Raw genomic sequence first — 27,799 nt, 5'->3', positions numbered from 1 at the left:
GTGAGAAAGGGAGATGGTACTATCTGTGCCTGCAGGATTTACAGCGGGAGACAGTAGTATTAACAGGGGAAGACGAGGAGGCAATACGCTCTGTTCCAACATCATTTACAGTTGGAGACAGCGAGGCAGTATTATTTTTACCTATATTTACAAGGAGGCAGTACTATCTGTACCCACATCACTTACAGCAGGGGTGGGGAACCTCAGCCAGTTTACGGCCCTCGATGACCTTTTATCCGGCCTATGGGCAGATTCCCGGGGACCACTGCAGTGCTTGGGCCAGCAGCAGCTGTATTTTGATGGCTGCCAGACCATTAATTTCTCCCTCCTATGTGAGCACGCGTATGCTGCGTTCCCTACTGAATGCTGAGGTGCATGCAATCAAAGATGATCTGACACCAGTGTCAGAACGTACCTTGTGTGCGGAGATAGCACGCGATTTATCCATCCCCCAAAGTATGGTACAAATATCCAATTGGCCCTTGGCAGAAAAAAGATTCCCCACCCCTGATTTACAGAGAGGTAGTACCAACATGAGTTAAAGGAGGAGACTATGTATTATTTGTAGCTATGTCATTTATTGGAGAGACAAGGGGGAAAATACTATCTGTGCCTGCGCCATTTACAGCAGGAGACGGGACGATCTGTCCATTTACATACAGTGCCTACAAGTAGTATTCAACCCCCTGCAGATTTAGCAGGTTTACACATTTGGAATTAACTTGGCATTGTGAGATTTGGACTGTAGATCAGCCTGGAAGTGTGAAATGCACTGCAGCAAAAAAGAATGTTATTTCTTTGTTTATTTTTTTTTTTTTTTAAATTGTGAAAAGTCTTTTCAGAGGGTCATTTATTATTCAACTCCTCAACCCACCAGAATTCTGTTTGGTTCCCCTAAAGTATTAAGAAGTAGTTCAGGCACAAAGAACAATGAGCTTCACGTTTGGATTAATTATTTCTTTTCCAGCCTTTTCTGACTATTTAAGACCCTACCCAAACTTGTGAACAGCACTCATACATGGTCAACATGGGAAAGACAAAGGAGCATTCCAAGGCCATCAGAGACAAGATCGTGGAGGGTCACAAGGCTGGCAAGGGGTACAAAACCCTTTCCAAGGAGTTGGGCCTACCTGTCTCCACTGTTGGGAGCATCATCCGGAAGTGGAAGGCTTATGGAACTACTGTTAAGGCCCCGTCACACACAGCGACGCTGCAGCGATACAGACAACGATGCTGATCGCTGCAGCGTCGCTGTTGTGTTGCTGTGTGGTCGCTGTCACACAGACAGCTCTCTCCAGCGACCAACGATCAGGGGAACGACTTCGGCATCGTTGAAACTGTCTTCAACGATGCCGAAGTCCCCCTGCAGCACCCGGGTAACCAGGGTAAACATCGGGTTACTAAGCGCAGGGCCGCGCTTAGTAACCCGATGTTTACCCTGGTTACAAAAAAAAAAAAAACAGTACATACTCACCATCTGTTGCCCGTCAGGTCCCTTGGCGTCTGCTTCCCGCTCTGACTGTGTGCCGCCGTACAGTGAGAGCAGAGCGCAGCGGTGACGTCACTGCTGTGCTCTCACTTTACGGCGGCTCAGTCAGAGCAGGAAGCAGACGCCAAGGGACCTGACGGGCAACAGATGGTATGTACTGTTTGTTTTTTTTTACATTTACGCTGGTAACCAGGGTAAACATCGGGTTACTAAGCGCGGCCCTGCGCTTAGTAACCCGATGTTTACCCTGGTTACCAGTGAAGACATCGCTGGATCGGTGTCACACACACCGATTCAGCGATGTCAGCGGGACCTCAACGACCAAAAAAAGGTCCAGGCCATTCCGACACGACCAGCGATCTCGCAGCAGGGGCCTGATCGCTGGTACGTGTCACACATAGCGAGATCGCTACTGAGGTCGCTGTTGCGTCACAAAACTTGTGACTCAGCAGCGATCTCGCTAGCGATCTCGCTATGTGAGACGGGGCCTTTAGCCTTCCAAGGCCTGGGCAGCCTTTGAAAGTTTCCTCCCGTGCCGAGGCCAGGCTTGTCCGAAGAGTCAAGGCTAACCCAAGGACAACAAGGAAGGAGCTCCGGGAAGATCTCATGGCAGTGGGGACATTGGTTTCAGTCAATACCATAAGTAACGTACTCCACCGCAATGGTCTCCGTTCCAGACGAGCCCGTAAGGTACCTTTACTTTCAAAGCGTCATGTCAAGGCTCGTCTACAGTTTGCTCATGATCACTTGGAGGACTCTGAGACTGACTGGTTCAAGGTTCTCTGGTCTGATGAGACCAAGATCGAGATCTTTGGTGCCAACCACACACGTGACGTTTGGAGACTGGATGGTACTGCATACGACCCCAAGAATACCATCCCTACAGTCAAGCATGGTGGTGGCAGCGTCATGCTGTGGGGCTGTTTCTCAGCCAAGGGGCCTGGCCATCTGGTCCGCATCCATGGGAAGATGGATAGCACGGCCTACCTGGAGATTTTGGCCAAGAACCTCCGCTCCTCCATCAAGGATCTTAAGATGGGTCGTCATTTCATCTTCCAACAAGACAACAACCCAAAGCACACAGCCAAGAAAACCAAGGCCTGGTTCAAGAGGCAAAAAATCAAGGTGTTGCAGTGGCCTAGTCAGTCTCCTGACCTTAACCCAATTGAAAACTTGTGGAAGGAGCTCAAGATTAAAGTCCACATGAGACACCCAAAGAACCTAGATAACTTGGAGAAGATCTGCATGGAGGAGTGGGCCAAGATAACTCCAGAGACCTGTGCCGGCCTGATCAGGTCTTATAAAAGACGATTATTAGCTGTCATTGCAAACAAAGATTATTCCCCAAAATATTAAACCTAGGGGTTGAATAATAATTGACCCACACTTTTATGTTTAAAATTTATAAAAATTTAACTGAGCAACAAAACTTTTTGGTTTGTAAGATTTATGCATCTGTTAATAAATCCGGCTCTTGTTTGAAGTCTCTAACTTATTTGCATCTTATTAAACCTGCTAAATCTGCAGGGGGTTGAATACTACTTTTAGGCACTGTATACTGCCTCTGTAAATTAATGTATGTATAGATAGTGATGTCTCCTTGTTAGCTCTATAAATAATGAAATAATGTAGGCACCAATAATACTCTGCCTTACATCCCTGTACATTATGTAGGTACGGCTAGTTCTCTACCTACATAACTTACAGGGGGGAGATGGAGGCAGCACTATGTCGTTAGGCATGCGGTTAATGGGTACAGCGCGTCTCTAATCCTGGGTGCAGCATAGCACTATTATGCTGGGCCCAGCTGGTGCCGTTATCCTGGGCCAGTCGTTGGGGCTTGGTGCCTTTATCCTGGGCCCAGCTTGGTGCTTTTATGCTGGGCCCAGCTTGGTGCTGTTATCCTGGGCGCAGCATGGTGCTGGGGCTTGGTGCCGTATGCTGGGCTCAGTGTGGTGCCGTTATGTAGGATTTGGTGGTTATCCTGGACACAGTATAGTGCCGGGGCAGGCTGCAGGGCTTGGTGCCGTAATGCTGGGCGCAGCATGGTTCCGGGGCAGGCGGCACGGGGCTTGATGTCGTTATCATGGGCGCAGCTTGGTGCTGGGGTAGGCGGTGGGGCTTGGTGCCATTATCCTGGGCGCAGCATGGTGACGGGGCAGGGTTTGGTGCAGTTATCCTGGGCTTAGTGTGGTTTTCGGGGCAGGCTGCGGGGCTGGGTGCCGTTATCCTGGGTGCAGTGTGGTGCCGGGCAGGCGGCGGGGCTCGGTGCCGTTATCCTGGGCGCAGTGTGGTGCCGGGCAGGCGGCGGGGCTCAGTGCCGTTATCCTGGGTGCAGTGTGGTGCCGGGCAGGCGGCGGGGCTCGGTGCAGTTATCCTGGGCACAGTGTGGTGCCGGGCAGGCGGCGGGGCTCGGTGCCGTTATCCTGGGTGCAGTGTGGTGCCGGGCAGGCGGCGGGGCTCGGTGCCGTTATCCTGGGTGCAGTGTGGTGCCGGGCAGGCGGCGGGGCTCGGTGCCGTTATCCTGGGAACGGTGTGGTGCCGGGCAGGCGGCGGGGCTCAGTGCCGTTATCCTGGGCGCAGTGTGGTGCCGGGCAGGCGGCGGGGCTCGGTGACGTTATCCTGGGCGCAGTGTGGTGCCGGGCAGGCGGCGGGGCTCGGTGCCGTTATCCTGGGCGCAGTGTGGTGCCGGGCAGGCGGCGGGGCTCGGTGCCGTTATCCTGGGCGCAGTGTGGTGCCGGGCAGGCGGCGGGGCTCGGTGCCGTTATCCTGGGTGCAGTGTGGTGTCGGGCAGGCGGCGGGGCTCGGTGCCGTTATCCTGGGCGCAGTGTGGTGCCAGGCAGGCGGCGGGGCTCGGTGCCGTTATCCTGGGTGCAGTGTGGTGCCGGGCAGGCGGCGGGGCTCGGTGCCGTTATCCTGGGTGCAGTGTGGTGCCGGGCAGGCGGCGGGGCTCGGAGCCGTTATCCTGGGCTCGGTGTGGTGCCGGGCAGGCGGTGGGGTTCGGTGCCGTTATCCTGGGCGCAGTGTGGTGCCGGGCAGGCGGCGGGGCTCGGTGCCGTTATCCTGGGCGCAGTGTGGTGCCGGGCAGGCGGCGGGGCTCGGTGCCGTTATCCTGGGCGCAGTGTGGTGCCGGGCAGGCGGCGGGGCTCGGTGCCGTTATCCTGGGCGCAGTGTGGTGCCGGGCAGGCGGCGGGGCTCGGTGCCGTTATCCTGGGCGCAGTGTGGTGCCGGGCAGGCGGCGGGGCTCGGTGCCGTTATCCTCGGAGCAGTGTGGTGCCGGGCAGGCGGTGGGGCTCGGTGCCGTTATCCTGGGCTCAGTGTGGTGCCGGGCAGGCGGCGGGGCTCGGTGCAGTTATCCTGGGCGCAGTGTGGTGCCGGGCAGGCGGTGGGGCTCGGTGCCGTTATCCTCGGAGCAGTGTGGTGCCGGGCAGGCGGTGGGGCTCGGTGCCGTTATCCTCGGAGCAGTGTGGTGCCGGGCAGGCGGTGGGGCTCGGTGCCGTTATCCTGGGCTCAGTGTGGTGCCGGGCAGGCGGCGGGGCTCGGTGCAGTTATCCTCGGAGCAGTGTGGTGCCGGGCAGGCGGTGGGGCTCGGTGCCGTTATCCTGGGCTCAGTGTGGTGCCGGGGCAGGCGGCGGGGCTCGGTGCAGTTATCCTGGGTGCAGTGTGGTGCCGGGCAGGCGGCGGGGCTTGGTGCCGTTATCCTGGGCACAGTGTGGTGACGGGGCTCGGTGCCGTTATCCTGGGCGCAGTGTGGTGCCGGGCAGGCGGCGGGGCTCGGTGCCGTTATCCTGGGCGCAGTGTGGTGCCGGGGCAGGCGGCGGGGCTCGGTGCCGTTATCCTGGGCGTAGCTTGGTGCCGGTGCGGCGGGGCGTCGGTGAGGGTTAAGGGGGCGTTCCCCGTGTGTCATCACTGGAGGCTGAGGGGCCCTTTGTGAGCAGCCTCCTGCCCAGCAGCAGCACAGGCCGCCGGATGGACTGAGGTCCGCACTTCCAGCCGCCGCCGCCGCCGCACAGGAGCTTCTGCCCCGGTGTAGGAACCCCCGTGAGACTGGGGGCGCAGCCGCCGGAGCCCCCGCCTCCTGCCCCTCGCTCGCACGGAGTCTGCGCCGCTCCTTTCCTGGCTCGGGGACTTCTCCTTGGATCCATGAAGTTCAGGGAGTCTTCGCAGGGTCTGAGTCGTTCTCCATTCGCAGCGCGGGGCGACGCCGTCCTGTCTCCCGGACTCTCGGCCCGGCCTGTCCCGCGCCGAACTTTTTCGCATGTTGGAGGGAGAAAAAATCGTCGTCAACGGCCCCCGGAGGAAAAAAAGACCCCGCAAATCCTGCGTCCAGCACCGAAAAATGCTGGAGATCTGCCTGAAGCTGGTGGGCTGCAAATCCAAGAAGGGGCTGTCGTCGTCCTCCAGCTGCTATCTGGAAGGTGAGCCCCGGGGAGGCTGGAGGAGGGGAGCGCAGCTCTCGGGCCCCTCTCCTAGGCCCCAGCTCGGATCTGGCAGGCAGCTGCCCCCTCCTCCTATCTCCGCAGGCAAAACAATGCACAATCTTGTCGGGGGAAGGGGGTCTACTTTTAAAGGGCCAGTGACACTGAAGTCCACGTCTTGTAATAGTGCGGAGGGCAGCGATCAGTCACATGTGGGGGTAAATGTCCCAGAAATGCAGCGATGTGACCTACAGCAGCTGTCCCTCATTACTGGGCTGATACCAGCGAGTAATAAGCTGCATTCAGCTGAAAAGAAACCCAATGCCTTATGGGCCTCTTCAGGTGGATGCAAGCTACTGCTCCCTGTTATCAAACATGTTGGCTAGTTATTGTGGAACTGGCAAAAATAATCTATTGTCCCCTGTTATCAGCCATTTCAGTGGAAGAATGGGAGTATTCTTTAGGTTGCATACTTCCAGTGGTGCTGAGATGCAACCTGTGGTACTCCAGCTGTTATAACACTACAACTCCCAGCATGCCCAGACAGCTGCCGCAGGTTGGAGGCCACTGCCCCAGAGATATTTCCATCTATATATATAACTGGTCTCATCCTCTGCAGAGCCCTCGGGCTTTAGGGTTACCGGCCCTTTAAATGTGTGGGCCCCTGCATTGGCCATCCGCTGGCATGTAGTGACTCTCCGCCACCTTTGAGCAGAGGCGGGCGTCCTCCGCGGACCTCACCTTACATGGTAAAGTCTCAGTACGCCATCACTTAGAGTACGGTCCAGAAGCGCTCGGCGGCCCAGGAGTTTCCATTGGGTTTAACTCCTCTGAGGAGACGGCACTTAAGATCCAAGCAGGCGCGACAATCTCACAAGATTACAGCGAAGTACTAGCACTTTAAGGCGAGATCACATGACAAGATAGCGGAAGGAAACCACCAACATCTTGTAAACTCCAATTGTGGAACTTGTCGAGTACGTGCCGTCCCTTTAAGAGCATCTAGGTACTGGATAACCATGAATATGGCCACCAGTATCATCCCGGCTAAGCAGGTCACCCAGTTTTTCTGGCACTCTGAGCGGCTAAGCTCTTGCTGCTGTGTTCCTAGGCAGGCTTAAAGGAAAGTTGTCTGACCACTTCTGTTGTGGAGTTAGTGGTTGTCATCCTACTCTCCGAGTCCAGATTGGCAAGCAGTGAGGAAGTGGCAAGGCAGATTTATCATTCTGAGGCCAGGGAAAGCCGGGTGACAAGCAGGCGTGGCAGCCATATTGGTCGTCACCCTGCTTTCCTAGCATGTCACATGCTATATACAAACATCGGCCACCAAATAGTCAGATTTGTCATTCAGGAGTCTGGGAAAGCCGGGGGACATCCCCTGTAGGAGCCGTGACCACGTGACATGTATTGTATCCCCAGTAACAAGTAAAGGGATAGTTTCCCTTTTAAGTATTAAGCAATAAGAAAGTTATAAAAGTTGGAAAAGTGTGTTTTTCCCATGCACATAGTTCTGCGGCCACTCCTCCCGCTTTCAGACGATTTTTACATAAATTTGCTGCTTTATGTTTCCACAAATGACTGTAAACACAAATCTCGCCTGGAGCGCGCCAGGAAGCGGCTCGGAGAATTCATGATGTTTTATTATAAAGGCATGTGACACATCCTCCATGTTGGTTTGCAGTGCATCATGGTACATGTAGTTTACAGATGGGATGATGGAGTTTGGCATTGACCGGTTCCTTCCTGTGTTCCTTGGAGTGGAAAATTCTTCACTTTGTAGTTCCTCTCCATTTCCAAGATCTCTGCTTGCTGTCAGTGTATAGTTACAGGCTTGAATTCTGTCCTGACTACACATGAGCGGCTTGTTGCAATGTATCACTTGTGGCGGCACCACTATAAAAAAAACAAAAACCTGCAACTGGGAGCTGGCATGCTGGGGGTAGTAGTATCAACACAAGATGGATATATTTTCAGCTCTTTCTTTGCGTCCTAATTAGTGATGAGCGTGTGTGCTGGGGATGTTATCTGAGCATGCTCGGGTGCAAACAGAGTGTCTTCGGCTGCATGTCTTGCAATCCCTTCTTGTGTTGTGGCTATATAACAGCCGTGAGACATGCAGCCGCGGGGACTCGAACATAGTTTTTGAGCAAGCCGAAGACAATTAGCACCTGAGCATGCTCATATAACACCTTATCCGAGCACGTTCCCTCTGGATGCAGCTGTGACAGACCCTCAGCTGTAAGAAGTACTGAGTGCGTACAGAGCAGTCCGGTCACGGCTCTTGCAGAAGTTTGCTGCCTTTTACATTACCACAAATTTGCCTTTTAGGTGACGGGCCTATAGATGGCGGCCATATTGTAGTCACCTTCGCTTTCCAGCCAGTTAGACATTTTGTCAAATGGCAGTCCTAGGACTTGTAAGTCGCGGTGAGGCCGTAATCACAGATCCGCCGTCTCTTGTTATTACTGCGCAGCGTGTGCGGTTCTGTATGGGGGGAGGGGGCTGCAGTGAATTTCCTTTCTTCCTGTTGAATCAGTCCTGAGTGGGTGATCTCCCTCCAGCCACATCATGGTGTGTGACCCTTCTTCGGCAACCCTTCCCCAACATGCTCTCTGGTAGAGTGGCACATAGGCTGGTGATCGGGTCTGGCACCCTGCCATGGCCAGGTTCCCTGATGCAATGTGTCTGCAAGGCGATGTCTCCCGACCAATCAAACGCCAAAATGCAGTTCTGGGCCCAATAGCTCCAGAGTCAGTGTGGGGCCCTCTATTTCAGAGTCATAGTGTGGGGCCCTCTATTTCAGAGTCATAGTGTGGGGCCCTCTATTTCAGAGTCATAGTGTGGGGCCCTCTATTTCAGAGTCATAGTGTGGGGCCCTCTATTTCAGAGTCATAGTGTGGGGCCCTCTATTTCAGAGTCATAGTGTGGGGCCCTCTATTTCAGAGTCATAGTGTGGGGCCCTCTATTTCAGAGTCATAGTGTGGGGCCCTCTATTTCAGAGTCATAGTGTGGGGCCCTCTATTTCAGAGTCATAGTGTGGGGCCCTCTATTTCAGAGTCATAGTGTGGGGCCCTCTATTTCAGAGTCATAGTGTGGGGCCCTCTATTTCAGAGTCATAGTGTGGGGCCCTCTATTTCAGAGTCATAGTGTGGGGCCCTCTATTTCAGAGTCATAGTGTGGGGCCCTCTATTTCAGAGTCATAGTGTGGGGCCCTCTATTTCAGAGTCATAGTGTGGGGCCCTCTATTTCAGAGTCATAGTGTGGGGCCCTCTATTTCAGAGTCATAGTGTGGGGCCCTCTATTTCAGAGTCATAGTGTGGGGCCCTCTATTTCAGAGTCATAGTGTGGGGCCCTCTATTTCAGAGTCATAGTGTGGGGCCCTCTATTTCAGAGTCATAGTGTGGGGCCCTCTATTTCAGAGTCATAGTGTGGGGCCCTCTATTTCAGAGTCATAGTGTGGGGCCCTCTATTTCAGAGTCATAGTGTGGGGCCCTCTATTTCAGAGTCATAGTGTGGGGCCCTCTATTTCAGAGTCATAGTGTGGGGCCCTCTATTTCAGAGTCATAGTGTGGGGCCCTCTATTTCAGAGTCATAGTGTGGGGCCCTCTATTTCAGAGTCATAGTGTGGGGCCCTCTATTTCAGAGTCATAGTGTGGGGCCCTCTATTTCAGAGTCATAGTGTGGGGCCCTCTATTTCAGAGTCATAGTGTGGGGCCCTCTATTTCAGAGTCATAGTGTGGGGCCCTCTATTTCAGAGTCATAGTGTGGGGCCCTCTATTTCAGAGTCATAGTGTGGGGCCCTCTATTTCAGAGTCATAGTGTGGGGCCCTCTATTTCAGAGTCATAGTGTGGGGCCCTCTATTTCAGAGTCATAGTGTGGGGCCCTCTATTTCAGAGTCATAGTGTGGGGCCCTCTATTTCAGAGTCATAGTGTGGGGCCCTCTATTTCAGAGTCATAGTGTGGGGCCCTCTATTTCAGAGTCATAGTGTGGGGCCCTCTATTTCAGAGTCATAGTGTGGGGCCCTCTATTTCAGAGTCATAGTGTGGGGCCCTCTATTTCAGAGTCATAGTGTGGGGCCCTCTATTTCAGAGTCATAGTGTGGGGCCCTCTATTTCAGAGTCCTAGTGTGGGGCCCTCTATTTCAGAGTCCTAGTGTGGGGCCCTCTATTTCAGAGTCCTAGTGTGGGGCCCTCTATTTCAGAGTCCTAGTGTGGGGCCCTCTATTTCAGAGTCCTAGTGTGGGGCCCTCTATTTCAGAGTCCTAGTGTGGGGCCCTCTATTTCAGAGTCCTAGTGTGGGGCCCTCTATTTCAGAGTCCTAGTGTGGGGCCCTCTATTTCAGAGTCATAGTGTGGGGCCCTCTATTTCAGAGTCATAGTGTGGGGCCCTCTATTTCAGAGTCATAGTGTGGGGCCCTCTATTTCAGAGTCATAGTGTGGGGCCCTCTATTTCAGAGTCATAGTGTGGGGCCCTCTATTTCAGAGTCATAGTGTGGGGCCCTCTATTTCAGAGTCATAGTGTGGGGCCCTCTATTTCAGAGTCATAGTGTGGGGCCCTCTATTTCAGAGTCATAGTGTGGGGCCCTCTATTTCAGAGTCATAGTGTGGGGCCCTCTATTTCAGAGTCATAGTGTGGGGCCCTCTATTTCAGAGTCATAGTGTGGGGCCCTCTATTTCAGAGTCATAGTGTGGGGCCCTCTATTTCAGAGTCATAGTGTGGGGCCCTCTATTTCAGAGTCATAGTGTGGGGCCCTCTATTTCAGAGTCATAGTGTGGGGCCCTCTATTTCAGAGTCATAGTGTGGGGCCCTCTATTTCAGAGTCATAGTGTGGGGCCCTCTATTTCAGAGTCATAGTGTGGGGCCCTCTATTTCAGAGTCATAGTGTGGGGCCCTCTATTTCAGAGTCATAGTGTGGGGCCCTCTATTTCAGAGTCATAGTGTGGGGCCCTCTATTTCAGAGTCATAGTGTGGGGCCCTCTATTTCAGAGTCATAGTGTGGGGCCCTCTATTTCAGAGTCATAGTGTGGGGCCCTCTATTTCAGAGTCATAGTGTGGGGCCCTCTATTTCAGAGTCATAGTGTGGGGCCCTCTATTTCAGAGTCATAGTGTGGGGCCCTCTATTTCAGAGTCATAGTGTGGGGCCCTCTATTTCAGAGTCATAGTGTGGGGCCCTCTATTTCAGAGTCATAGTGTGGGGCCCTCTATTTCAGAGTCATAGTGTGGGGCCCTCTATTTCAGAGTCATAGTGTGGGGCCCTCTATTTCAGAGTCATAGTGTGGGGCCCTCTATTTCAGAGTCATAGTGTGGGGCCCTCTATTTCAGAGTCATAGTGTGGGGCCCTCTATTTCAGAGTCATAGTGTGGGGCCCTCTATTTCAGAGTCATAGTGTGGGGCCCTCTATTTCAGAGTCATAGTGTGGGGCCCTCTATTTCAGAGTCATAGTGTGGGGCCCTCTATTTCAGAGTCATAGTGTGGGGCCCTCTATTTCAGAGTCATAGTGTGGGGCCCTCTATTTCAGAGTCATAGTGTGGGGCCCTCTATTTCAGAGTCATAGTGTGGGGCCCTCTATTTCAGAGTCATAGTGTGGGGCCCTCTATTTCAGAGTCATAGTGTGGGGCCCTCTATTTCAGAGTCATAGTGTGGGGCCCTCTATTTCAGAGTCATAGTGTGGGGCCCTCTATTTCAGAGTCATAGTGTGGGGCCCTCTATTTCAGAGTCATAGTGTGGGGCCCTCTATTTCAGAGTCATAGTGTGGGGCCCTCTATTTCAGAGTCATAGTGTGGGGCCCTCTATTTCAGAGTCCTAGTGTGGGGCCCTCTATTTCAGAGTCCTAGTGTGGGGCCCTCTATTTCAGAGTCCTAGTGTGGGGCCCTCTATTTCAGAGTCCTAGTGTGGGGCCCTCTATTTCAGAGTCCTAGTGTGGGGCCCTCTATTTCAGAGTCCTAGTGTGGGGCCCTCTATTTCAGAGTCCTAGTGTGGGGCCCTCTATTTCAGAGTCATAGTGTGGGGCCCTCTATTTCAGAGTCATAGTGTGGGGCCCTCTATTTCAGAGTCATAGTGTGGGGCCCTCTATTTCAGAGTCATAGTGTGGGGCCCTCTATTTCAGAGTCATAGTGTGGGGCCCTCTATTTCAGAGTCATAGTGTGGGGCCCTCTATTTCAGAGTCATAGTGTGGGGCCCTCTATTTCAGAGTCATAGTGTGGGGCCCTCTATTTCAGAGTCATAGTGTGGGGCCCTCTATTTCAGAGTCATAGTGTGGGGCCCTCTATTTCAGAGTCATAGTGTGGGGCCCTCTATTTCAGAGTCATAGTGTGGGGCCCTCTATTTCAGAGTCATAGTGTGGGGCCCTCTATTTCAGAGTCATAGTGTGGGGCCCTCTATTTCAGAGTCATAGTGTGGGGCCCTCTATTTCAGAGTCATAGTGTGGGGCCCTCTATTTCAGAGTCATAGTGTGGGGCCCTCTATTTCAGAGTCATAGTGTGGGGCCCTCTATTTCAGAGTCATAGTGTGGGGCCCTCTATTTCAGAGTCATAGTGTGGGGCCCTCTATTTCAGAGTCATAGTGTGGGGCCCTCTATTTCAGAGTCATAGTGTGGGGCCCTCTATTTCAGAGTCATAGTGTGGGGCCCTCTATTTCAGAGTCATAGTGTGGGGCCCTCTATTTCAGAGTCATAGTGTGGGGCCCTCTATTTCAGAGTCATAGTGTGGGGCCCTCTATTTCAGAGTCATAGTGTGGGGCCCTGTATTCCAGAGTCATAGTGTGGGGCCCTGTAGCTGTGTTGTCATAGTGTGGTGCCCCGTGGCTGCAGGGTCATAGTGTGGGGCTCCGTGGCTGCAGGTCACAGTATAGGGCCCTGTAGCTATGGGGTCATAGTGTGGGGCCCTGTAGTTGCGGGGCCATAGAGTGGTGGCTCATAACTACATTGTCATAGTGTGGGGCCCGTGTCTGTGGCGTGGGTGGGGGTTGTAGCTGTGTTGTTATAGTGTGGTGTTCCATGGCTGCGGGGGGTCATAGTGTGGGGCCCCGGAGCTGCAGGATCATAGTGTGGGGACCCCGGAGCTGCAGGTTCATAGTGTGGGGCCCTGGAGCTGCAGGTTCATAGTGTGGGGCACTGGAGCTGCAGGTTCATAGTGTGGGGCACTGGAGCTGCAGGATCATAGTGTGGGGCACTGGAGCTGCAGGATCATAGTGTGGGGCACTGGAGCTGCAGGTTCATAGTGTGGGGCACTGGAGCTGCAGGGCCATAGTGTGGGGCACTGGAGCTGCAGGGCCATAGTGTGGGGCACTGGAGCTGCAGGGCCATAGTGTGGGGCACTGGAGCTGCAGGATCATAGTGTGGGGCACTGGAGCTGCAGGGCCATAGTGTGGGGCACTGGAGCTGCAGGGCCATAGTGTGGGGCACTGGAGCTGCAGGGCCATAGTGTGGGACCCCGGAGCTGCAGGATCATAGTGTGGGGCCCCGGAGCTGCAGGATCATAGTGTGAGGCCCCGGAGCTGCAGGATCATAGTGTGGGGCCCCGGAGCTGCAGGGTCATAGCGTGAGGCCCCGGAGCTGCAGGACCATAGTGTGGGGCTCCGGAGCTGCAGGATCATAGTGTGGGGCCCCGGAGCTGCAGGATCATAGCGTGGGGCCCCGGAGCTGCAGGATCATAGCGTGGGGCCCCGGAGCTGCAGGATCATAGCGTGGGGCCCCGGAGCTGCAGGATCATAGCGTGGGGCCCCGGAGCTGCAGGATCATAGCGTGGGGCCCCGGAGCTGCAGGATCATAGTGTGGGGCCCCGGAGCTGCAGGATCATAGTGTGGGGCCCCGGAGCTGCAGGATCATAGTGTGGGGCCCCGGAGCTGCAGGATCATAGTGTGGGGCCCCGGAGCTGCAGGATCATAGTGTGGGGCCCCGGAGCTGCAGGATCATAGTGTGGGGCCCCGGAGCTGCAGGCTCATAGTGTGGGGCCCCGGAGCTGCAGGCTCATAGTGTGGGGCCCCGGAGCTGCAGGCTCATAGTGTGGGGCCCCGGAGCTGCAGGCTCATAGTGTGGGGCCCCGGAGCTGCAGGCTCATAGTGTGGGGCCCCGGAGCTGCAGGCTCATAGTGTGGGGCCCCGGAGCTGCAGGCTCATAGTGTGGGGCCCCGGAGCTGCAGGCTCATAGTGTGGGGCCCCGGAGCTGCAGGCTCATAGTGTGGGGCCCCGGAGCTGCAGGCTCATAGTGTGGGGCCCCGGAGCTGCAGGCTCATAGTGTGGGGCCCCGGAGCTGCAGGCTCATAGTGTGGGGCCCCGGAGCTGCAGGCTCATAGTGTGGGGCCCCGGAGCTGCAGGCTCATAGTGTGGGGCCCCGGAGCTGCAGGCTCATAGTGTGGGGCCCCGGAGCTGCAGGCTCATAGTGTGGGGCCCCGGAGCTGCAGGCTCATAGTGTGGGGCCCCGGAGCTGCAGGCTCATAGTGTGGGGCCCCGGAGCTGCAGGCTCATAGTGTGGGGCCCCGGAGCTGCAGGCTCATAGTGTGGGGCCCCGGAGCTGCAGGCTCATAGTGTGGGGCCCCGGAGCTGCAGGCTCATAGTGTGGGGCCCCGGAGCTGCAGGCTCATAGTGTGGGGCCCCGGAGCTGCAGGATCATAGTGTGGGGCCCCGGAGCTGCAGGATCATAGTGTGGGGCCCCGGAGCTGCAGGCTCATAGTGTGGGGCCCCGGAGCTGCAGGATCATAGTGTGGGGCCCCGGAGCTGCAGGATCATAGTGTGGGGCCCCGGAGCTGCAGGATCATAGTGTGGGGCCCCGGAGCTGCAGGATCATAGTGTGGGGCCCCGGAGCTGCAGGATCATAGTGTGGGGCCCCGGAGCTGCAGGATCATAGTGTGGGGCCCCGGAGCTGCAGGATCATAGTGTGGGGCCCCGGAGCTGCAGGATCATAGTGTGGGGCCCCGGAGCTGCAGGGTCATAGTGTTGGCATTTGTACCACTCCTGACCTGATGCTCTGTTCTGCTTTGGGGCCCCACTCCCTCGCCTGTCTGTGAACTTCGTCTTCTCCCCAATCCCCTTCTCACGTGACGCATCCTTTTCCTCTCCTGAAATACTCTGTGTTGCTGAGAAATCTTTTCTGCTATTTCTGCACATCTGATAGTAGGAAAGACCTTGATGTAGCAAGGTCCACTGAGCAGCACAGAGTACCTAAGGAAAGGAGTGTGGTGTTCTATTGGGAGGTACATTCTGAGAGTTACAGAGGAGAAAACAAGGTTCCCAGCAGCACAAAGTATTTAAGCAAAAAAGAAAATGCTGAACTTGTGGGAGGTGACAGACTGAGATTCGCTTAGTGGAGACCCTCAGTAGATCAGGAGGGCAGTGTGCAGGTCTGCTAGGGCAGACCTAGGGCTCTCCTGATATCCTCTGTGCTGCTGTGACGGTTATTCTGTCTGTCACTTCCTGAAGATCTGATTACACCCTGACCATCAGAAGACCATAGTGAGGTGGTCGCTGTCAATGGACCCCTCGTCAGATCCCATCTCCAGGGATTGTGTCTCAGATTCTATATGCTGGCACATTATGTCCGGCTTCTCACTGATGACCAGTGTTTTCTTCTCTTCCCCAGAAGCCTTACAGCGACCTATTGTTTCCGATTTTGAGCCTCAAGGCCTGAGTGAAGCCGCCCGCTGGAACTCCAAGGAAAACCTGCTGTCCGGCCCGAGCGAGAATGACCCCAATCTGTTTGTTGCACTGTACGACTTTGTGGCCAGTGGGGACAATACCCTCAGCATTACAAAAGGTAAGATCAGGCCGAGACCTGTCACTACTCCGTCCCCACCGTGCATACATCCAAATGTGACATTCTGCGAGTTGCTCCAGTCACATCCAGAGCTGCACTCACACCTTTTCTCTGTATTAGGGGAGAAGCTTCGAGTTCTCGGATACAATCACAATGGAGAGTGGTGCGAAGCTCAGACCAAGAATGGCCAGGGCTGGGTGCCCAGTAACTACATCACCCCGGTCAACAGCCCCGAGAAACACTCCTGGTACCACGGGCCGGTGTCCCGCAACGCAGCTGAATACCTCCTGAGCAGCGGCATCAACGGCAGCTTCCTGGTGCGGGAGAGCGAGAGCAGCCCGGGGCAGAGGTCCATATCCCTCCGATACGAGGGCAGGGTGTACCACTACCGGATCAATACAGCATCTGACGGCAAGGTAAGACCCCAGCTGACAACTCTGCACACACTGAGGTCTTGGCCTGCCTTGGGTTGTCAGAAAACCATGCTCTGTTATATTATGATACAGCTATTAGGCATTGTCTGTTGGAGTATCCTCTGGAGCATGACTGCTTCTTTACACTGCAGCATTGCTCTATACGATCCGGGACTCCAGCATAGCTGCATTGTCTGTTGGGAGTATCCTCAGGAGCATGACTGCTTCTTTACACTGCAGCATTGCTCTATACGATCCGGGACTCCAGCATAGCTGCATTGTCTGTTGGAGTATCCTCAGGAGCATGACTGCTTCTTTACACTGCAGCATTGCTCTATACGATCCGGGACTCCAGCATAGCTGCATTGTCTGTTGGGAGTATCCTCCGGAGCATGACTGCTTCTTTACACTGCAGCTTTGCTCTATATGATCCGTTACTCCAGCGCAGCTGCATTGTCTGTTGGGACTATCCTCAGGAGCATGACCGGCTCTTTACACTGCAGCTTTGCTCTAAACGATCCGTGACTCCAGCATAGCTGCCTTGTCTGTTTGGAGTATCCTCAGGAGCATGACTGCTTCTTTACACTGCAGCTTTGCTCTATGTGATCCGTGACTCCAGTATAGCTGCATTGTCTGTTGGGAGTATCCTCAGGAGCATGACTGCTTCTTTACACTGCAGCATTTCTCTATTATGATCTGTGACTCCAGCACAGCTGCATTGTCTGTTGGGACTATCCTCAGGAGCATGACCGGCTCTTTACACTGCAGCTTTGCTCTATACGATCCATGACTCCAGCATAGCTGCATTGTCTGTTTGGAGTATCCTCAGGAGCATGACTGCTTCTTTACACCTCAGCTTTGCTCTATGTAATTCGTGACTCCAGCACAGCTGCATTGTCTGTTTGGAGTATCCTCAGGAGCATGACTGCTTCTTTACACCTCAGCTTTGCTCTGTGTAATCCGTGACTCCAGCATAGCTGCATTGTCTGTTGGGAGTATCCTCAGGAGCATGACTGCTTCTTTACACTGCAGCTTTGCTCTATATGATCTGTGAACAAAAAAAGAGAATTAAACCACACTAATACATATAAGGATAATAAATGAAAAATAGAAAAAATAGATTTATGGAGTGTGGTTTAATGGACAGTGGAGACCACTAAATAACAAGAAACAGCACCAACCCAGGAGACGGAAACCAAGGAAGAAGAGAAATACAACCAAGGAATTCATATAAGTATATCTTTATTAAGGCAATAGCAAAACAATATGCAAAAAAATATATTCAAAAAATAATGATGATATTAAAATTTAATACACCAATTATATAAAAAATGTGCAACACGAGATGACAATAAAGGTACAAATAATCAATAAAAGAGTAAATAATAATTTTATATCTATCATATGACCGGAATAAAAATAAATAAATATAAACAAAGAAATCATCTCAGGCCATTTAAAAGTGAAAAAAATATATATAAACAAATGTGAAGAGGCACTGTATATAAAAAATAAGGTAAAAAGGGTGGAACACTGAAAAGCAAGATGTCAACTTCAAAGGAATATATAAAGTGCGTAAGTGCCGCAGCAACAATTGAGGGAAGGGGCAAGTTTATGTAAATACACAAACGTCCCAAAGGTGCATAAGATAAGCAACAAAGCTGTGAGTAATATCACACAGTAAACAAATTGTGATAAAGGAGTCCTATAAAAAAATCATCATTGTGCCATAAAAGAATGAATGTAGCCCCAATAGTATAGCGTGAATGGAGTACTGCTATAACACAGCTGAACCGGAGATCAGACAAAAAAGATAAAATATATAAGTCCGGACATAGGAAGTACCTTGTAACTTTGATATCAACGTGCACACGCTTCTTTACACCTCAGCTTTGCTCTATGTAATTCGTGACTCCAGCATAGCTGCATTGTGCATAGCTGCATTGTCTGTTGGGAGTATCCTCAGGAGCATGACTGCTTCTTTACACCTCAGCTTTGCTCTGTGTAATCCGTGACTCCAGCATAGCTGCATTGTCTGTTGGGAGTATCCTCAGGAGCATGACTGCTTCTTTACACTGCAGCTTTGCTCTATATGATCTGTGACTCCAGCATAGCTGCATTGTCTGTTGGGAGTATCCTCAGGAGCATGACTGCTTCTTTACACTGCAGCTTTGCTCTATTATGATCTGTGACTCCAGCATAGCTGCATTGTCTGTTGGGAGTATCCTCAGGAGCATGACTGCTTCTTTACACTGCAGCATTGCTCTATATGATCGGTGACTCCAGCATAGCTGCATTGTCTGTTGGGAGTATCCTCAGGAGCATGACTGCTTCTTTACACTGCAGCATTGCTCTATGTGATCCGTGACCCCAGCATAGCTGCATTGTCTGTTGGGAGTATCCTCAGGAGCATGACTGCTTCTTTACACTGCAGCATTGCTCTATATGATCCGTGACTCCAGCATAGCTGCATTGTGTGTTGGGAGTATCCTCAGGAGCATGACTGCTTCTTTACACTGCAGCGTTGCTCTATGTGATCCGTGACTCCAGCATAGCTGCATTGTGTGTTGGGAGTATCCTCAGGAGCCTAGATGCCCTCTAACCCCTCTGCTTTATACTTCAGTTTTGCTCTATTATAATACAGCCGTAATCCACTCCATTCTTGGTCCCCTACGTTTTTTCGCAGCTTGGGCTGTGAGAAGGCTTTGTGCACAAGACCGGGGCTGTACAATTGGAGGAACCGTCCATCCGGCTCCAGGGCTGGAGGAGGGGTGAGGACGTCATGCTGATCATTCACTGTGAGCACTACGTACTATGTGCTAAAGGGCCCGGCTGTGACCTGATCCTGTCCTGCTGCGGGAGACTTGGGGTCCAGGGCTTTCTGGCACTGCCGGAGTTAAATATGTACAGTATGTGGGCATCTGGTATCGGACTGTTGTGCTTGGCAGGGACCGGAGGAAAACCAGTAAAATTGGGTTAATCCTCGCAGATTTATAAAGCTGGTGGCTGCCACATGGAGGGAAGCAAGAACCGCCTGGCAGCTGCCCCAAACCTAATTACTGTGCCCGTAATGCTGAGCAGTCTGCGGAAAATAAACAAGCGAGGGTCCGACGTCACCATCCTGGTGACTGCAGCAAGGAGGGTCCCAAGCAGCACACATAGGAGGAGCATGGAGCCCGTCTTGTGGGATCTGCTGGTATCAGTCCTACAATGTGGATTTACACTTCTGCAGAGCGCTCCATCTCTGCTGCCCCCTGCTGGTGGGGTGTGCACTGCTGTGCAGTGGATGTATCACTGTGCTGCAGACAGCATTGCATGATGGGAGCATCAGTCATGTTTGCTGCAGCTCTGGATGTGACCAGATCTGTAAAATCTTGTTTTTCCTCCTGCAGCTCTACGTGTCCTCAGATAGCCGCTTTAATACACTGGCCGAGCTCGTGCACCACCACTCCACAGTGTCGGATGGACTGATCACCACACTGCACTACCCGGCTCCGAAGCGCAACAAGCCCACCATCTACGGGGTGTCCCCCAACTATGACAAGTGGGAGATCGAGAGGACGGATATCACTATGAAGCACAAGCTTGGTGGCGGGCAGTACGGAGAGGTCTACGAGGGCGTCTGGAAGAAGTACAACCTGACCGTGGCAGTGAAGACTCTGAAGGTGAGTCACATGATAACTCTGAAATGAATCAAACCCCAAATCAGACCCCTAAAGTAAATCAGACTTCTAAAATGAATCAGACCCCTGAAGTAAATAAGACCCCTGAAATGAATCAGACCCTTGAAATGAATCGGATCCCAGACCCTTGAAATGAATCGGATCCCAGACCCTTGAAATGAATCGGATCCCAGACCCTTGAAATGAATCGGGTCCCAGACCAGACCCTTGAAATGAATCGGGCCCCAGACCAGACCCTTGAAATGAATCGGGCCCCAGACCAGACCCTTGAAATGAATGGGACCCCAGACCAGACCCTTGAAAAGAATGGGACCCCAGACCAGACCCTTGAAATGAATGGGACCCCAGACCAGACCCTTGAAATGAATGGGACCCCAGACCAGACCCTTGAAATGAATGGGACCCCAGACCAGACCCTTGAAATGAATCGGACCCCAGACCAGACCCTTGAAATGAATCGGACCCCAGACCAGACCCTTGAAATGAATCGGGCCCCAGACCAGACCCTTGAAATGAATTTTATTCCAGACCAGACCCTTGAAATGAATCGGACCCCAGACCAGACCCTTGAAATGAATCGGACCCCAGACCAGACCCTTGAAATGAATCGGGCCCCAGACCAGACCCTTGAAATGAATCGGGCCCCAGACCAGACCCTTGAAATGATTTTTATCCCAGACCAGACCCTTGAAATGAATCGGACCCCAGACCCTTCAAACTAATCTAATCCCAGACCAGACCCTTGAAACGAATCTGTTCCCAGGCCAGACCCCTGAAACGAATCGGACCCCAGACCAGACCCCTGAAATGATTCATACTCCAGACCAGACCCCTGAAATGAATGAGACCTCTGAAATGAGTTGGACCCCAGGCCAGACACCTGAAATGAATCGGACCCCTGAAATGAATGGGACTCCAGACCGGACCCCTGAAATGAATCGGACCCCTGAAATGAATGGGACTCCAGACCGGACCCCTGAAATGAATGGGGCCCGCGGACCAGACGCCTGAAATGAATGGGACCCCTGACCGAGTTGAACCCCAGACTGGCCACCTGACATAAATTTGGAGCCCAGGGCTGACCTCTAAACTTAATCAGACCTAAAAAACAATCTCTAAAATTTAGACCCTAAAATTCTTCACATCCTAAATTGGCTGCCACCAGTCTCGCCCTGGTCTCCCCTTCCAGCGCAGATCTTTTCCCTCGCCTTGGCAGTACTTCAGTACATCACCTCATCCATCAGTTTTGGGGGCTTTTTGTGCATTCTCTTTACAGATCTTACTTTGTGATTGCAGTCTATTTTATTTGCCCCCTCTGACAATCTGCAGCACAGCCCCGATATGTCATGTAACTGATCTCCAGGATCAGCGGCCTCTAGAGGAGTCTGATCACTGCTTGTCTCCTCTGCTGAGCGCTCCATTAGATCAGTCGTCTTCACGTGTTACGGTGTCTCCATGTTGATTGCAGATCTGTTTGCTGGAAGTGCTTGAAAATGTAACTGGTTTCTGTAAATGAATGGAAAGGCACATTGTACTGGGCAGGAGCAGGTTGCTGTTTTAGAGCGACCATGCACTCTTGTGAGCAGGGAAAGGTCACAGAGTTTCCATTCACTCACAGCAAGCAGAGGGGAAATCATTCACTGGCAGTAAGTAGATAACTGGAATGCAGAGTCTGCAAACAAAGTGTATTAGAAAGTTTATGAGCTTTGGTCACACAAAATGAAAAAGCCATCATAATCCCATTTGGTCACCATGGTGATGAGACGATCATGTTTGCGGAGCTCAGGTTCTTCTCACTTCCCACTTTTTGCTTCTAGGAAGACACCATGGAAGTGGAGGAGTTCTTAAAGGAAGCTGCTGTGATGAAGGAGGTGAAGCATCCAAATCTGGTTCAGCTGCTGGGTATGTACCACAATGAGTTGCATATCCACACCATCCATTCATCACCATCACATCCTGTATTATACCTCAGAGCTGCACTCACTATTCTGCTGGTGCAGTCACTGTGTACATACATTACATTACTTACTCTGTACTGATCCCGAGTTACATCCTGTATTATACCTCAGAGCTGCACTCACTATTCTGCTGGTGCAGTCACTGTGTACATACATAACATTAATGATCCTGTACTGATCCTGAGTTACATCCTGTATTATACCCCAGAGCTGCACTCACTATTCTGCTGGTGCAGTCACTGTGTACATACATTACATTACTGATTCTGAGTTACATCCTGTATTATACCCCAGAGCTGCACTCACTATTCTGCTGGTGCAGTCACTGTGTACATACATTACTGATCCTAAGTTACATTATGTATGATACTTCAGAGCTGCACTCACTATTCTGCTCTGTGTTCCTTATTTAGGGGTCTGTACGCGGGAGCCCCCGTTCTACATCATCACAGAGTTTATGACGTATGGTAACCTGTTGGATTACCTGCGGGATTGCATCAGGGAGGAGGTGACTGCCGTGGTCCTCCTTCACATGGCCACGCAGATCTCATCAGCCATGGAGTACCTGGAGAAGAAGAACTTCATCCACAGGTCTGTAGTCTCGCAGGTAGTGCACTTATCTCCGTGTCATGTGATGTGCGGCCGCGATGTCTGGATTCCTAATCCCGTGTCCGCCTCCTCAGCTTCACACCATAAACAGCCCGATCGGTGGCGCTCCGCTCCCTCGGCTCCATTATGGCCCAGCAGAATGAAGTCAGTTTTTTTTTATTTTTGCGCAGGGATGTAATTACGCTGTCAGCACTGCTCCTGGCCCCGCCACCATCATGGCTTACGGTCTTAAGTGCTGAAACAATTTGCCGTGTTGATTTGCGTGAACAATACGGAGGCCGGGCAGCGTTGAAAGCCGAGACACAGCAGGCAGCGTCTCCTGAGAGATCGGCACGTGACGCCATGGCATTTTACGTCTGTTCTCCGGGAAATTGAAGTTATATTAAATGTCAGCGCCGCCGCAAACGTTCTCCATTGTGTTTTCTACGACGAGGACGGAGGGAGATTGTATGGTTACCTGCCAGTGAGGGGTTAATCAGGGAGAATGGTACCAACTACATACAACTCCCCCTGCAGACTCTTGTGCCATCTCTGGCCTATGGAAAGCTTGGTCACCGCTTGTCATCTGTCTTTTCTGTAGATAGGCAGATTTGACGTTCAGGACTATGGGAAAGCTGGGAGTCAGCTCCAATATGGGCAGAACAAGACATGGACCGCACATCCAAAAATCATACATTGATCTAAAGCCGCAGGGAAAAATGTACAAAACTGAATGGGAGGTTGTTAGTGAAACATTGTGATCAGATACGAAATCCAGCAGGAATTTGAAGTAAAAATTTTTTGTTTATTTCTTCATTTTAAAAATAATTATGATGGTAATCAACTCAAAGAAAATACAAGATAAAACTTATCTTACAGCTTCATGCACAAGAGTTCATGGAGTAGCAGCGTTATTCTGACGCGTTTCGACTTGATGTCTTAATCATGGCCATGGCACCTGTGTGCTCCACCTTCCGTGCAGGAGCAGATGAGAGGTAGCAGATCCTCAGGTGAGCTGACCACTTGCGTGTTTTTAAACATTGTGATCAGACTGTATGAAGCCCACGTCACGGTGAACCTCTGAGGGTCCCTAGCCTAAAAGATGCAGCACCGTGCACAACCACCATCACGGCAGCACTGCACCGTGCAGTGGCCTCATACAGTCTGATCACAGTGTTGTACCTCGTGTTCGGTTTTGTCCATTTTTGCTTAGCAGCTTTAGATCCACATATGACTTTGGAATGTGCGGTCCATGTCTTTTTCTACAGTTCTGTCAGCCCCCATATGAGGTGCGAAGTGCGGGTCACTCAGCTTTCCCTAAGGGTATGTGTCCACGTTCAGGAAACGCTGCGTTTTTGACGCAGCGTTGTTCCGCAGCATCAAAAACGCAGCGTCCAGATGTTACAGCATAGTGGAGGGGATTTAATGAAATCCCGACTCCACTATGCGTTAAAAAACGCATGCGTTTTTGCCGCGAAAACGCACATGCGGTGCGTTTTTTCAAAACGCAGCATGTTGCTACTATGAGCAAAACACGCAGGAACACCGCAGGTGACCTGCCAGTGACCTCAGGTGCAGTTTTGGTCAGGATTTTACCTGCATAAAATCCTGACCAAAGCCTGAAGCAAAACTGAACGTGGACACATACCCTAAGAGAGATGAGACTGCACTGCAGGGAGAAAAAGGCAGCACCTAGGTGGCTGATACCAGAAGAAAACAGCTTGGAGCAGCTTATTCACAGGACTGTACTTTCTGGTTATTTCTACATTTTCAGAGCCCACCCGCCCTCTGGTCCTGCTCCCATATGTGACTGGGGCGCACTCCCTCATATCACACTGACAATCTGGAGCTGCGCTGATGAATCCTCGTTATCGCTGGTGCCTTGTAGAGGATTTTTAATTGCCTATTGTCCTAATCGATTGCCTCGACGTGCCACGAAGCCCCCGCTCTGTGACCTTTACCGTGGGCAATTAGCTGCCACCCGTGCACATTCCTTGCAATCGGATCACTGCTCCTAGCAATGTAATGAGAGGGTGATGTCCCCCTCTCCTTGGCCGGGTGAGACCACTCTTACCCCAGTGTGAGCCGTGTGCGCGGCTAATAACCGCTAACGCCAGGCAGTCACTGAGCTCCTAGCACCATAGAAACAGCGACCCAGCAGCGTAGCGGGCATCTCACCGGAAAGATGGGGTTAGGCCTAGCGCCCCCTGAGCTTGACGAGCAGCCCCCGAATCTGGCAAGGACTTTCTCCACGCCAGGTGGGGTAATCTGTGTAATTCAGTATTTCCATCCCCCATTAGTCAAAATGAACATTTCTAATGTGGTGTCACAAGCTACAAATATCAGAGGGTCTGTGGTTCCCCCTTCTCCTTTTCATGTTGTGCTTAAAAGGGAGGCTGAGATTCAAAGATGGAGTGGTCGTGCATCCCCCCTGCTCCATGCCATGGCCCCAGAGTCCACATGTTACAGATCGCCATGTACTCGGGGCCGACCGCCGTCTGTGTATGGGCTGGTAATTAGCTCGTCTCCCGCCCTCGGGGATGCACTCACTCAGCTCCACACTAAAACGATTGATCGAGAAGCCAGAGATAATTGGTTAATTGCAGATTAATTAGGGGTCTCTCTGGATCAGGGTCAATCAATGATGCACGAGTGCCGAGCTCCGGGTTATTAGCCACTATAGCTGCTACTGCTCTGACCCAGGATCATTAACCCGAGAGCAGAGAATAATGCAGACCCCCATGTGGAAGCCTGGTGGTTGTACTCTGGAGGTGAAGATTTTTGCGTTGGTGTGTAACATGGATATGTTGGTTTCTTCTCTTGCCTGCAGAGACCTCGCGGCCAGAAACTGCCTCGTTGGAGAAAACCACTTGGTAAAAGTCGCTGATTTCGGGCTCAGTCGCCTGATGACTGGCGACACGTACACTGCCCACGCTGGAGCCAAATTCCCCATCAAGTGGACTGCTCCCGAGAGCCTGGCCTACAACAAGTTCTCCATCAAATCTGACGTCTGGGGTGAGTGGGACGTCGCTGCCCCTGATTAAGACGAAGCTGCTCTGCCGCTGATCCCTACAACTACTGCTCATCACAGGACTCGGATCCCTATTACTACTTTCATCCTCCTCCACTAATCGGTCTCGTCTTCTTTCCCTCGCAGCTTTCGGTGTCTTACTTTGGGAGATCGCTACCTACGGGATGTCCCCGTACCCTGGCATCGACCTATCGCAGGTGTATGAGCTGTTAGAGAAGGATTATCGCATGGAGCGGCCCGAGGGCTGCCCGGAGAAGGTCTACCAACTCATGAGAGCATGTAAGTGTCTGCACAACACGCAGAGGGGACCTAATGACACTATAGAGCAGGAGACAATGGCTGAAGTAGCCATTCCACAATACAGCCAACTTCCTTTAATCTGGATTATGTGCGTGCCCGTGTTCACCGGATCTCCCCTCTTGCAGGCTGGCAGTGGAACCCTCTGGACCGGCCGTCTTTCGCGGAGATCCACCAGGCCTTTGAGACGATGTTCCAGGAGTCGAGTATCTCGGACGGTAAGGATGAGAGAAAAGGACTCAAGGTCAGCAGCTAATGAGCTCTCCTCCTAGAGATGCAATGTTGTGTGGACCCTTTGAATATGGTAAATCTCAGAAGCAGGACCATCTGAAGCCACTACAAAGATGCGGAGTGTTCATTACTAGGGAGTTCCGTTACTTGGGTAGCACCGCCACTTTCATGTTCTTCCATGAATCTCGCCATTTCTTTCTATTGTCAGTCGCCTTTCCCCATCCGTCTGCTCCAGAGCTTTAGTAAGAAATCAGGGAATTGCTTAACTAGTAATTCCACCATCCAGTTTTAAGTTATCTGGACTTTTATCCCATAACGTTTCCCTATACCTTCCCGAGCAAGAGCAGAATCGGCAGGAGTGTGGAGACGCCACATCATCGCCAATGCAGAAGCAACTGGACAACCCCTGTAATAATACCGGGGTGTCAGGAGAATGTCCAGCAGAGCCGACATCCTTCTCACCACAGGGATCACAATTCCGAAATTAGATGGAATTTAGGGGATTATTACTTAAGCAGTTGGAACTGTCTTAAAGGGGTTGTCCCATTTATACAGTCCTGTTTTGTTAGCTGGGTCTCCTGACAAGAAGCTGATGACAGGAACCCCTGTTATGTGCTGTAGCGCCTCTGCAGGGGGACATGAAGCATTGCGCCGCGTCCATACCAGCAGTGCTGCGGCCGTCGATTATCTGCTCCCCTTTATATAACCAGTGTGCTGTAAGGTTTGTCTCTGCAGACAATAGCGCACCTTACAAAGGCTCTGCACAAATCCCAGACAATATAAATGTTGGCATGGACTCCTGGTATTGGTATTTATTTTTTTAAACAATGTTATTTTTTTGTTTTCATTTTCCTGCCGTCTGGAGCAGCGCCTCCATTCCACTAATGCATTAGCTTTTGCTTGCACCGATAATTGCTCTTAACAGGGGCTGAATACATACAAAATAAAAGGTGGCTCTCAGCCATTGTCCTCTGTGCGGCCTGGAGAGCAGCACCCACAGTCATTTTTTTCTTCCCGTCCATGAATGTCTTTTTGTGGAGTAATTGTTGATTGATTGCTCTGGGGATACATGGCGCTTCTTGTATCCAGCCGCGGGGAGCGCATAAAACTCTGGCAATTCACGATGTTCACCTCGCAAACGGCGGAGATGGCGGTGACTAATGGCAGCGCTTACATTATACTGAGGGATCATCCACTGCCGGTTACCAGGGAGCAGCCCTATGGGCAGAGTGCCTTTTTATTTCTTACACTGCTACCAGCACCTACAGCTCTGTTCATCCTGAGCCCACTGATTCATGTAGAGAATATGAGAACTGCAATGCAGAGAAAGGACCGAGCGATTCAGGTTGAACACCCAGGGCCTTTGTAATGACTGTGCCCATCATGGGAGGTCAGAAGAGATGACTTCTGATGTACCTAGACCACATAAGGTTGTCGTTATGGATACATTGTAACAAGCTCTTCAAATGTGCAATTGTTGTTTTATTTTTGTTTTTACAGAGGTGGAGAAAGAGCTGGGGAAGAAAGGCCTGAAGGTGAGTGTCAGCTGCCTCATGCAGGCCCCAGAGCTGCCGACGAAGACCAGGACGACCCGGAGGGTGACCGAGAACAAGGACGATAATAACACAGATACCTCACACAGCCGAGGAGCCGCCGATCAAGGTACATGGATGCCAATCGTCTGCGTTGATTTGTGGGCATTTGCTGCAGCTCCTCTTGATGGCACCTAAAGGGTCTAGTAAATGTCAGTGAGCCAGACCCCAGCGATGGTGCTGCAGTTTGGGGGTATAGAGATCTACTGTTTTTCCCGTGGGTCAGTTTTCTGCTAAAAAAGCAACTGGGTACCTTGCAGCCCCTCTTACGGTTCCCAGAGCTGGTGCAGGGTTCTTCCCAGTTTGCTCACTCCAAATTTGGTGACTTGAAACAAATTGATTGCAAAGGA

General features: G+C 52.1%; 1 protein-coding gene across 1 annotated transcript in view; it reads left to right on the top strand.

The window, feature by feature from the left end:
• The first annotated feature begins 5,268 nt into the window (after positions 1-5,268).
• Positions 5,269-27,799, top strand: part of ABL1 (ABL proto-oncogene 1, non-receptor tyrosine kinase) — a 28,114-nt gene continuing 5,583 nt past the window's right edge. The window contains 12 exon segments of the mRNA XM_077284732.1: positions 5,269-5,717; positions 5,720-5,788; positions 5,791-5,907; positions 15,483-15,656; positions 15,777-16,072; positions 19,462-19,734; positions 21,570-21,654; positions 22,124-22,301; positions 25,129-25,313; positions 25,456-25,608; positions 25,755-25,844; positions 27,358-27,519. Of these exon segments, the coding sequence (XP_077140847.1) occupies positions 5,633-5,717; positions 5,720-5,788; positions 5,791-5,907; positions 15,483-15,656; positions 15,777-16,072; positions 19,462-19,734; positions 21,570-21,654; positions 22,124-22,301; positions 25,129-25,313; positions 25,456-25,608; positions 25,755-25,844; positions 27,358-27,519 (1,867 nt within the window). The 5' untranslated portion in view covers positions 5,269-5,632.

Source organism: Ranitomeya variabilis, chromosome 2 (genome assembly GCF_051348905.1).
Source record: "Ranitomeya variabilis isolate aRanVar5 chromosome 2, aRanVar5.hap1, whole genome shotgun sequence".
Classification (NCBI taxonomy): domain Eukaryota; kingdom Metazoa; phylum Chordata; class Amphibia; order Anura; family Dendrobatidae; genus Ranitomeya; species Ranitomeya variabilis.
The sequence above is the reverse complement of the archived record's forward strand: the minus strand, read 5'-3'. Positions and strand labels throughout refer to the sequence as shown.